The sequence below is a fragment of the Phytophthora ramorum genome, assembly GCF_020800215.1.
Source record: "Phytophthora ramorum isolate Pr-102 chromosome Unknown Phyram_PR-102_s0004, whole genome shotgun sequence".
Lineage (NCBI taxonomy): Eukaryota > Oomycota > Peronosporomycetes > Peronosporales > Peronosporaceae > Phytophthora > Phytophthora ramorum.
In genome coordinates, this window is record NW_027150650.1 from 2186805 (window position 1) to 2198180 (window position 11376).

Here is an 11376-nt window from a genome sequence, read left to right on the forward strand (position 1 = left end):
CAGGCCACTTCCAAGCGCCACAATGTTCACAAACAGTGGTGGGAGGAAGCCGATGGCGCCCATTCACAACGTCTGGACCCTGGACGTAGGCCACGTCAAAATCGTCGTGGTTTGCCAACGCCTCTCCACGTCGAGCCGATCTACGCCGAAATCGCTCTCTCTCGCGTTGCTCCAGTGCTTCTTCCTCAGTCTGTTCTCTGCGGCGTTCCGCATGTTGCTCTTGGTTACCCTTCGCGCTTCAGCACGCTCCTCCTGCGTAAGCTGTGATCTGCGCTCCGCGTGTTGCTCTTGGTTTGCCATCCGTTCTTCAGCACGCTGCTCCTGCGTAAGCTGTGATCTGCGCTCCGCGTGTTGCTCTTGGTTTACCCTTTGCGCTTCAGCACGCTCCTCCTGCGTAAACTGAACCCGGCGGTCCGCGTGTTGCTCCCGGTCTGTCCTGCGCTCTTCAGTGCGATCCTGTACACTCCTGTGAAGCGCGCGAGAAGCACTATTGCATTCACGCTCCGCGGCGTGGACCTCTTCGTTCAGATTATGCCGACGTTCCTGCTGTACGATCAGGTTTCGCTCTCGTACGTCCTGAAGCTGCTCGGCACGGAGCTGGGCTCGCCGGGCTAGCTTTCGCTCGGCGTCACGCCGCCGCGCACTCTCCCGCTGAGAGTCGGTCATGTTACTTCGTCTGGAACGCGCTCGCTCCGCTTCCCTCATCCGACGTGGATTTGCTTGTGGGTCAGTCGCCCTCTGCACTGGAGCACCTGCAGAGAGCTGGCTAGTCGCCCCTTGTCCAACGACCGTCGGCACAGGAGGGGCGGTTTCACCCGTTGCAACTGTGACGACGTCCCCTCCACCTGCGACCGCCTCTTGTAGGCTCAATTGTTCCATCTGCTCCATTGCCACCCGAAACCGCCTTTGAGCCGCGCGGCGGCGGCCCAACCGTCGCCTCTTAGACGCTGGAGACTCATATCCTTGTGGTGACGCGTTGGCATCGAGGGCCTGGGTATGGCGCTGGTCCAGCTCCTGACGCCGCTCATCACTAACAAAGAGACCACTGAGCAAGGGACACTTGACAACAACCAAGAAACAGCCGTACCGCTCCCGCTTGCTGCCGACATTCACCATGGTGCTGCCCGCAACAACTGCAACAGCAAATGCAGCGTTAGTGGACTTCCCAATAAATGCGCACGTGCATTGGAAAACAACCACCCAAAACTGCAGTCGTTAGTAAAAGGACGGCCGGTACCTCGCAATTCGCAAGGAGACGCCTTCTGGAGACACACCTGCAGGATACCCGTGTAGCACCACCAGTCTTGCACAGTCCTCGCCACGAACCCGAGTCCTGCACGGCTGTAAAACACCTCATTAGCCTTGCCGCGTTTGCTTTTGTTTGTTTCTGGTCCCTCACATCCACCGTTATCCCTTTAAAGCCCCCCCGCATTGGTGCTGCGTCTCAATACCTTTGGAGACACAGCTGCGGGTTCGAGGTGCTGAAGCGCGACTCGGTACCTCAATTTGTTTGTTTTCTTTTCTTTTGGTTGCTTCCTTTGGCAACGGAGGTCTACCGGTCGCGCTCAATGCCACTGAGCTTTATCAGCTTAGGCAATTAACCGTTTTGGTTGTAAAGGGACACGTGTCAGCTTTTTGGGAATCTTTTTTAATATTTTTTTTAGCAGCAAGGCATCATAGGCATTAAAGGGCCGTACAAACCCCGAGTTCGCGCGCAGACTGCACCAAACCAACGGTTTTCCACCGGTACCACTGCAAATGGCCACCGTCGAGCGGTCCTCACTTGTCACAATAGTGCCGACTCGTCCTTTTGATTGGAAAGTGTCCGCCACAGCCGTAACTGCACAGAAACCCAAACAGCATGTTACCACACTATGGACCGGTCCCATTACACGGTGTCAAGCCCGGGGCTAGGATGGACGACCCGGCTAGGCCGGCTTTTATCGCCGTGTGTACCCATCCCAGTCCCCCGGATTGGTATGAGACTTCCCATTATGCCGGCGGGCATAAATGGGCGCCTCAGCACCGCGGCTCCGAAGAGCAGGTTGGATGGCGGACTGTCTTGGAACGCATTTCGGGCGCCAGCTGCAATCTTTTTATCGGACCTCTAACCTGGAATTATGCTTCCCGGGGGTGAAGGGAGCCCCCCAAAATAGCATGTTCACCAGAAAGCCCGAAAATACGGGGTAACCGTCACGATTGCTTCGAGAGAGGTCGGCCTGGCTCGCTGGGCAGGGATGGGATCCTCTTGGGGGCTGGCTAGGCCGCATCAGTGTGGCCGTCATAGGGTACCCATCCCTCCATGCAGTTGTGCCCTTCCCACACAATGCACGGCTCCGGTTATCCTCCTCTAACACGCACGGTTACCCCTCGATTGCCCTGAAGGTACCAGTTATCCGCAACAGGCGGCACTCCCGAAATCGTTATGTATTAGAATTAAATAGCATTAATCTATACCTACCCTGCCTGCGGCGGGGATGACCTGCCTGCGAAGCTATCCCGCCCGGTCCTCCGTCGAGCTGGTCCGTCGCCGGAGCGTCGTTTTGAAAATGGAAATGAAAAGAAAAGTTGTTGAAAGGCGGTTTATTTTGTCCAATCAGCAGTGCTTTCATTCGGCTAGTTCCGATGTGATGTAGTCCACTCTACGCATTATAATAGCCAATCGCGCAGAAGTTCCACTATATAGCCAATGAGAGGGCTCACATTATAATAATAGCGAATGGGGAGGCCGCCTTCGCTGCGCTCGGCAGCTATTTATAGCCAACGGAAAGTCCGGATTTGCGTTACGCTCCGGGTGCGTACGGAATGACGGACAGACGGACGGACGGACGGACAGGTTACTCTGTTACTTGTAGGAGATACAGCCACTCGGGTCCACCTTACCGTGCATAATATCAGCGCCTGTCCGGCCGCCCATTTCACAAGCCAACAGACCGTCGATGGCTGCGTACACGTTGCCGGGTGAGAGCGGTGTAACACCACCAAAAGCTTGAATTTACGCACCCACAGTTAAGGCGGGCTCACTCGAAAGAGCGTGAACAACCACCCTCATAGGGAATGCAGTGGCCAAGGGGGTGGGGGTCAGCACTCAAATCGTGGAAGCAAATCACCATTATTATAGTAGGTTCTGCATCACAAACACGAGCATTCACTTCAATCGTCCAGACAAATCGCTGAGGATGGTGAAACTGGGGATTCGAAGAACGCGTGAGCGCCATCGCGTATCTTGTGAATACTACTGATTCTCCTATAGTATTGATAATTCCTTACCAATTGATTATCGTGCGGGATTGAATTGACTTGAGAAAACGTAAGTCCCGCATGCCGACGGTTAAAGGGTGGACTCCTATTCGCTAATATTAGCTACAAACTGACAGGAGCTGACAGTACTAAAGTGCTCGTGTTACCTCTTCGGACAAGTGCAGTGATCGTACGTGGACGCTGTTATCCTCGTGTTTAGTGTGTAGTGAATCTGTGCTATCATATTTGTGCGTGCATCTGCCTTTGTGCAGTCCTTGGAGCGCAAGATTTCTGGGAAATGCTTGTTGCAGTTGGTGTCGAGGGTATTGTCGCCGACGTCGAAGGTGGTCGTGTCGCTACTACTGCAGTCGTTGGTGGCTGGCAGTGCCACCGCTACTGCTTCTGCTGGCGTTGGTGGCCGAGTCATCACTACTGCGGCTACGGAGGAACAACCAACGATACTACTTTCCCCGGAACCTTGATACTTTTGCCGCTTAGATGGAATCGAGCGCGTGCGGCATATGCCTTCGCTTTGGCAGATTAACCTCAGCGCTGTGGTAAGTTTGAGTTGGCTCGCTCTGCGCTTACGTTTACTTGGCTTTAACTGCAGTGTATCATATCCGATGTTGAACAGCTCAATAGCGTGAGCTTCACCGCGGATTTCAGGTAGCGATACGCTTGTTTGCGCCTCGGATGCGTTGCTGGTGTGCCTCATCATGATAGACCACTCAGGCAGTGTTGCCTTCTTCTTTGGTGTGTCTAGGTCGTCAGAAGAAATAGCTTTTTAAACGGAGGATAACCACGTCTGGCATCATGGAATCACCTCAATAACCACGCCCTAAGAGGATTTATACTAGGGAATTCAAAGTCGTTTGGAAGCTTGGCAGTGCTATCTCGTTCGTGCGGCACAGCGCCTTTATCGCGCCGCGATATCCACTCAGGGTTGCTGCCTTAGTTTGTAGGCTAAAACAACCCCACAAACATGAACTCGTTCAGATTAAGCCCGTCATCTTCGCAAAAAACCTTTGTTGTGTCGCCGTCAACCAGCGTCAGCACTTACACGCATCTTATACACTAGTTGATGCCCTTGAGGCTACCAGTGTACTTTTTTCGAGTGTCGCTAGAGATGCACGCATCATGGAATGCCTTTACTTCCGCCGCAGCGTCCTGCGAACTTCCATCAGCCATGGTAGCACGAGACGTATGTATTCAGGTGATTTTGGGCAATCAGAGTGGCCGTTTTGTCGTCGTCTCCTGCCATTTACGATTTCTCGGGAGGATCCGATTCATGCACTTTCCATAGTAAAGTGCAGTGACTGGAGCGGCGAGGAATACGCCGATTCCGGAAATCATAAGCAAATTCGCCGACGTTTTGACGGAATACCCCATATATAACTTACGTAAACAAAAGAATGGGCATTCTTCCGCCAAATCGATGGATCGACGTGATTGGATCAAAAGACTTCAGTTGCAAGTGAATAATTACGCTGGTGCGTCCGCGTATGGAACCAAACTTTGTGTGCACGAGGCATGGAGGAAGCCGTAACGAAGTAACATGCACACACCAACACGGCGCTCCACTGACTGTACGGTTTCTATAACCTCGGGTATACGCAAAAGCAGTTTGGTCACGTGTACCCCAAGTCCGAGACCACGATCGGCAACTGGATTTGCGTCTATAAGGCTAGTGATGCCTTTGAACGAGCGCGAACGCCGTCTGACAAGAAGTTCTCTTTCTATCACCGAGCCTGGCTGTGTGATTTCTATGGAAAGCATCCGCTGGCCAATCTAGGTGAAGCACAAGCGTGGCGAGACTCGTGTGCGACCATTGTATGTAGCACGAGATAGCACACCTTCTTGTGATATGGGCGTTCTTCCCGTCTGAGATTATACTCCTGTTGGAATATTTATCGGAGGTCAGACTCTACGGTGACAACCGTGAAGCCTGACGTCTACTGAGACCCGGCATTCCAGAGAAGGCTGGCGAAGCTTCGAGGTATAGTGAAACTAAATGAAACGGGTCTCTACATGTTGAAGAAATGACAGTCCGCTTAAACAGTAGCATGCTTTTGCGTACGAGGTCTATCTGCCACAAACCGCCTAGTAGCATACGGGATGTTTTTTCAGCGATTATACACTATCAAAAGATCGATCACTCCAGGAGTCGCAGCGGGGAAGTTAGAACGTCAAAGTCTAACCTCGTGGTGAACTAGGTTTCATACTCACCTCTTGAGTATGTGCTGTCAGAGACTACATGGAGACATGTTGCCACGGTTGGTTGCCATGCTGCCCATGGTTGTAGTGACCGCTGGTGGTGACGAATGATGATATGGTAAGGGCACACAAAACAGGAAAAGTAGAGAAAAAACCCTGTTTTTATTTAATGTTGTATCTACGCATGTAGCCAAGCTTGGTCCTTACAAGCTCTAAGTGAACCATAGTAAAAGCTAAACAAGTGCCCAATGGTTGGCTCACCGCCAACCGGTACCACGTACCATGGGCACAAAAGAGAGACATCCGGTAACTCTTTATGTAACATGGATACATGTCGATGTACCCCGTTACAGACAAGCTGGGTGAGGCGCTGTATTTCGGGCACGGTCGCATCCTTCGGCTTGACGCTGTCTACATATTCTCGTATGATTTTTTCGGTGAGAGTGAAGCCATTCAAGCTCATCGCTCGTGACAGAGCCATGTACAGTGTTTGTTTCGGAGATCCGTGCTGACGTTTGAGTAGCGTTACCACAATTACATCGTGACACGTCTGGCCTTGCCGTTTTTCGGTTGTACATGAAAACGCGGGGACAACAGCGAATTGGTCGACAGTGACGGAAGCTTGAACTAAGTTGGGGATGCTTTTTAGCTGTATATGAGTGTGTAGTAGAGGATGGCATATCACTCTTTCTCTAAATCCAGTGATAAGAGTAGCGTTACATCTAAATAGCTTGATCAAAAGCAGTTTGGGACGCTGCACTAGCCGATGGATGATAACACAGTCGATACTGTATGTCGTCGTTTCCAGTTCTTGTGTTGCGGTGTGCATTCCAACTATCGTTCCGATGGCACCATTGGCGATGATGTCGGCGTCAAGGAGTAAAGGGTGCTTGCGCGTAGCCATCACATGAATGCTTATGTAAAACAATAGCTTCGTCGGTACCCTATCGGTGAGGTCATCTGTCGCATTGGAGAGTTATCGATGATTGGCTTCGATCGCGAGGAAGCAGTAGCTAAACATTTCTAAACTGTGACGTTGCGCGTATCAGCAACTTGACAATCATTCTGCTGTATGTTACACATCACTGTCTGGTGGGGGCACTACGAATGGACAGTAAAAAGAATCGCGAGTCGAAGCGGTCGGTGACTCACACTGACTTGGAGACTGCACACGAGTGTTCAAGATGGCAAGTTGCTCATCAGAAAGCCCCCCCCCCCCCCCCCCCCCCCCCCAGCGGAGACAGTCAAGAAATATAGTGTGCACCGAGTCCGCTCGTGCTCGCATATTTTGCGTCAAAAACACGACGAGATTGATATCAGCATACAGCTCATATCCAGCATGACGAAGACGATTCGCTGTACTTGGACGCCTGCCCATAAAGCACAAACCAAGTTGCACATTATAAGCATTTTCTGATATTGCTTACATGGAATACCAATTATAAAGGAAGCTTACATGGATGTCCACCTATGGGTGGGAGCTGTACGAAGTCACCAATAAGCATCCGGTGTTTACCGCCCATGAACTTCGTAGGCGTCGGCGACATCGACCACGATACGCTGTCGGAGCCTCCGAGTAGTGCCAGATCCGTAATTGAAATCTCATCCATGATAACCAAAACTATATGACTAAACGAAGCCTCCATATCATTCGATGTTGGGGCATAGGACACTGCTCCATTGAGTTTCAGGTTGCGAACACTGTGCATCGTTTTCCCGTGGATGTTGATGCCAGCTGCACCTGTAAACGCCAAAGTCTCCACACTGTCGAATCCCCCCCCCACCGGTTTGCACAAGCTAAGAGTGCATCCACCACAGTTGATATTCCAGTTCCGACCTGACGTCCAAGGTATGCTACAAGCTGTGGTTTGATATCGTACGGAGCAGGTCTGCTCTGGGAAGAAAACAAAGGTGCACCGATAGCACGCTCAATGTCCTTAGAGTAGGCGTAGAGAAGATGGCGAGCAACAACGCCAAACATCACATGCTGCAAAAAGTCTATATTAAACGCTTCCGGTACCATTCTAACCGTAGGGAATGAAGGCAGCGACTTAGGTGTCCAACAGCATTCCAACGGAGGTGTTCAGTACGGCACTGGTCCATATCAGTCTTGCAATCTCTCCAAACGTGTTGCTGTCGTTGGAAAGGCCTCAATGAACTCCTGTATCCCGCATCGGTCATTATCATCAACTCGTTTTAATTATTCGCGATGCGTTAGAATCGTACGTGAAGCAAAGCGGCATCACCGTGGACTCAGCGGGTGGATATTCCTTGCAACACCGATGATACGGCTGTTCCTAGATTGGCTATCGTGCTGATAGTAACAGCAGCATCGCCCACTACTTTAGTAGTCGCTGTATCCGGGGTTGTGTTAGATGCGGTATCAAGGAAATTATCTGGCACTGGTTCGTTCATGGGTTCTTCTTCTTCTTCAGGTCGATACGGTTCAGTAAAACTACTACAAGGCACCGAAGAAGTCGTCTGAGATGCTCGAGTTCTCAATAATTGTACTTCTTGTGATTTCTCCTCTCGATCGTCATTCCGCTGTGCGTGATAATAATCTCGCCACAGCGCTTCATATTTATGTCGGAGCTGTACGTCATCAATCGTACCAGATTGTAAGAAATTGCGGTAGGTCAAAAGAGGAGTTTGAGCTTACACCAGGCGTTCAGAGTAAAACAAGGTCAATACTGCAGAATAGTAATAGTCGATCCGAGCTGGTTCCAGATATGACGTGATATCGGGGATCTCATCGCATCTTGAAACAACCACTTTGCGATAGGATGTTTTACAAAACGATACCGAGTCGACCCGTGAAGTATTCTCGTGTGATAAGGCTGTTATCTTGCCAGAGTATTCGTATTGTTCGCAAATCTCCATAAGGAAATATTTTCCAATGCCTCCTCACGCTTCCAGTAGCGCTCCAGCAAATTGTCAACCATTACTGTAGCTAAACCAGATTGCTCACTCCCAACTATTTCCTGCGGTACGGTGACCTCGATAAAATGAATTCGTTTTCGTAACAACGTTTTCGAATTGATGTGGCCGAATCCGTGAGAAAACCAAAACGGTGTTTCGTGCAGGATATACAGCGCATCCATCGTTGCAGCAACCTCCTGCCCGTTCGTGACACTGTTCAACATGGAACCCAAGATTCTGCATCCTCGTTCCATTGGTGTCGTTTCAGATGGTAGTGCGCTTGTTTTTTCGTAGCTTTGGCGAAAGCTACCAACGATAGCGCTGCGTAGTTTTCGACAGCGTTTTAGCTCTTGCAACAGTACTTGATAACATGAGCGGCTGTATGTTTTGCTTCGCTGTTAGTTACAGAATGTGTATCGTGGTTACTCTTCAGTGTAGACATAACAATTGGGTTATTCCACCAGCGAACAAGGCCCAGCAAACAGCCTTCCCAGTCGCCTCGGCCCGCACGTGACCTCGTGGTCATCATCCTCCGCCCTGTAGAACGCATGGATTACTCAAAGTCAGTTTCTGCGATGACAGCTCGCTGTCTGGCCTTATCATGTGTGGCTGTGGTGGTATGTAGCCCTCCGAGATCACAACAGCTCCAACGGATACTGCATGGCGCCATAGCGCGCGTACGAGGTCGCCCCGTGTGTCGCAAGGGCGCTCTCGTTAAAGCCTTCCGCCTGGCTTCCGTATAGCAGTGAGAACAATCCGTCTTTCGTGTGGTGGGTGCATGGTATTAGAACAGAAATTATGTGGACAACGTTAGCAATGTACCAGTTGAAGGTGTGTGTGTGTAAGAGAGAGAGAGAGAGAGAGAGAGAGAGGGGGGGGGGGGCACACTGAAAGCAAGTGGGGTTCCAGGACCATATTTAGTGTTTTGCTGTCATTGGCTGAAAACAGGGGCCTCCGTCAACTTTAACAGGTGGGTACGTGGATACCTAAGTTACTGTTCACGACCCATGCGTAACCGCCACGGTTCACTTAAGTTCATTTCTCGATGGCAGCACCGCTCAAGTACACGAACTGGGACGGACGTGACTGGCAGGGACGATGGGCATCGTTTTCAAGAAAAAGAACTCGCAGACATCGTGGAGGGCAAGGTCTACCGGGACAAGCTTATTTCAGCGGAGAACGAGGAGTCTTTTTGACGAGGACCAGTTGAGCATCATGCAGCTCATCGGAATGTCACTTCTAGCGGACATGTTCCATCAGATCCGCGACAAGACAACGGGTACATACATACGAAGAATACTGTGCGTAATCTATAAGAGGAGAGAGAACAGAACGACCATGACTCATAGAGCTGAGAGCATTGGGTACGAGCTTGAGATGATGTGTGACAGGCCTCTGTCATACGGGTGCCACCGCGTGTGCGCGGTGGCCAATCAGAGTCGAGCGTACAACCGTTGGTTGGGACGGTCTCGAGTCTCGACAACTGCATGTCCACATCAATCAATCAGAGTTCATTTTACCTACTTCCTCGCAACTACAGTGTACGTCGGTAACGGGTTCTGTTAGCCCGTTACACCTGGTAGCACTTCGTCGTCCGTTCAACGCCCAAGATCAAGATGAACGACATCTCGAGTATGTCGTTGGAGCACGAGAACTTCCCGCACCTGACGCTGATGGAGTGGGAAGCACTCCACCGCCTGGCAGCGGTGTCAGGCGACACGGTCGTCAAGACGCTCCTGACGACTGGAACGGAACACGAACAACGCTTGTGTGCTCAAGAGTTCTTAACGCGTGAGCTCGCTGATCTACGTCGGCGTGCGACGACTCCCACGCCGTCCAAGAACAAGACCGACATCGTCAAGCTCGATGTCTCCACATACAGCGGCGAAGGCAAGACCCGCCTTCACCTGAACCGCTGGTTCTGCGAGGTGGACATAGCGATCGAAGCTCGGCAATTGTCTACCGAGCTCGCGCGCACGCGCTTCCTGCTTTCCAAGTTGTCCGGGAAGGCGAAGGAGTGGGCGCTCGGCCGACTCGTGGCCGACGCCTCCTGCTTCCCGACGATGGCAGCTATGCAGGCTGACCTGCGACTCGCGTTCGAGCCGCCCCAAGATGAAAGCGTTCAACGGTCGGCATTCCTTTCGCTAAAGCAGGGACGTCTGACCATGCTCGAGTACATTCAACGCGCGCGCCATCTCGCCTCGTGTATCACGACGCAGCCAGTCGACATGGCCACACAAGTCCACGTCTTTGTCTCCGGTATGAATGCTGGCTACCAGCGCTTCTACTTGACCCGCAAGACGCCATCGACGCTGGAGGAAGCCTTCACTGTCGCTTTGCGTGAAGACTATAGTGTGTCGGCATCGCAAGCTTTCGATGTCTCACGGCCTCTTGTCCCTGACCCAGAGCCCGAACCCATGGAGGTGGATGCTATCCAGTCCTATCGCGGACGTCGGGAGCCGACGTCGCCTTCACGCCAATCCTCCACTCGGGGGTCGCGTCCTATGAAGTGTTTTCGATGTGGCAAACCTGGCCATCGCGCGGCGGTGTGTCGTGCTCCGTCGCCCATGGCGGCGAACGCTACGACTGCGAACGACGTCGCCGCTCCAAAAAACGGCGACGACCAGTAGGTGCGGGGCGCCCTACTGGGTGTGTACGGAGCGATGGTTCTCTGGTGGCAGAACCTCCTCCTAGCCCTCCCGTGCTTCACGCACGCCTATCAGCCACCACATCTGGCAGCGACTCGAGACTGATCGTACTCAGTCTCCACGTTGAAGGTGCACAGCGCCCATTACGCGCCCTGCTGGATTCCGGCGCGACGAACAACTTCGTTCGCGCCGCGAGTTTGTCGGCATTGTCGGCGGACATGAGCATCCGCGAGAGCGGCGGTGAGATGATCGTAAAGTATGCTGACGGGAAGCCGCGGCGTACGCCACGGCGATCTGCCACCTTCGCGTACGAGTTTGACGGGTTCCGCGGCTCGGAGGAGTTCTTGGTGATCGA

The 11376-nt window shown here is 52.1% G+C and overlaps 1 protein-coding gene across 1 annotated transcript; it reads right to left on the reverse strand.

Moving 5' to 3' along the window:
- Positions 1–63: 63 nt before the first annotated feature.
- On the reverse strand, positions 64–1116 carry KRP23_5224 (uncharacterized protein; the record flags this gene model as incomplete). Its single annotated transcript, XM_067890269.1, has 1 exon — positions 64–1116. The coding sequence occupies one exon, from the start codon at positions 1114–1116 to the stop codon at positions 64–66; it is 1053 nt and encodes a 350-aa protein (XP_067746829.1).
- Positions 1117–11376: the final 10260 nt, after the last annotated feature.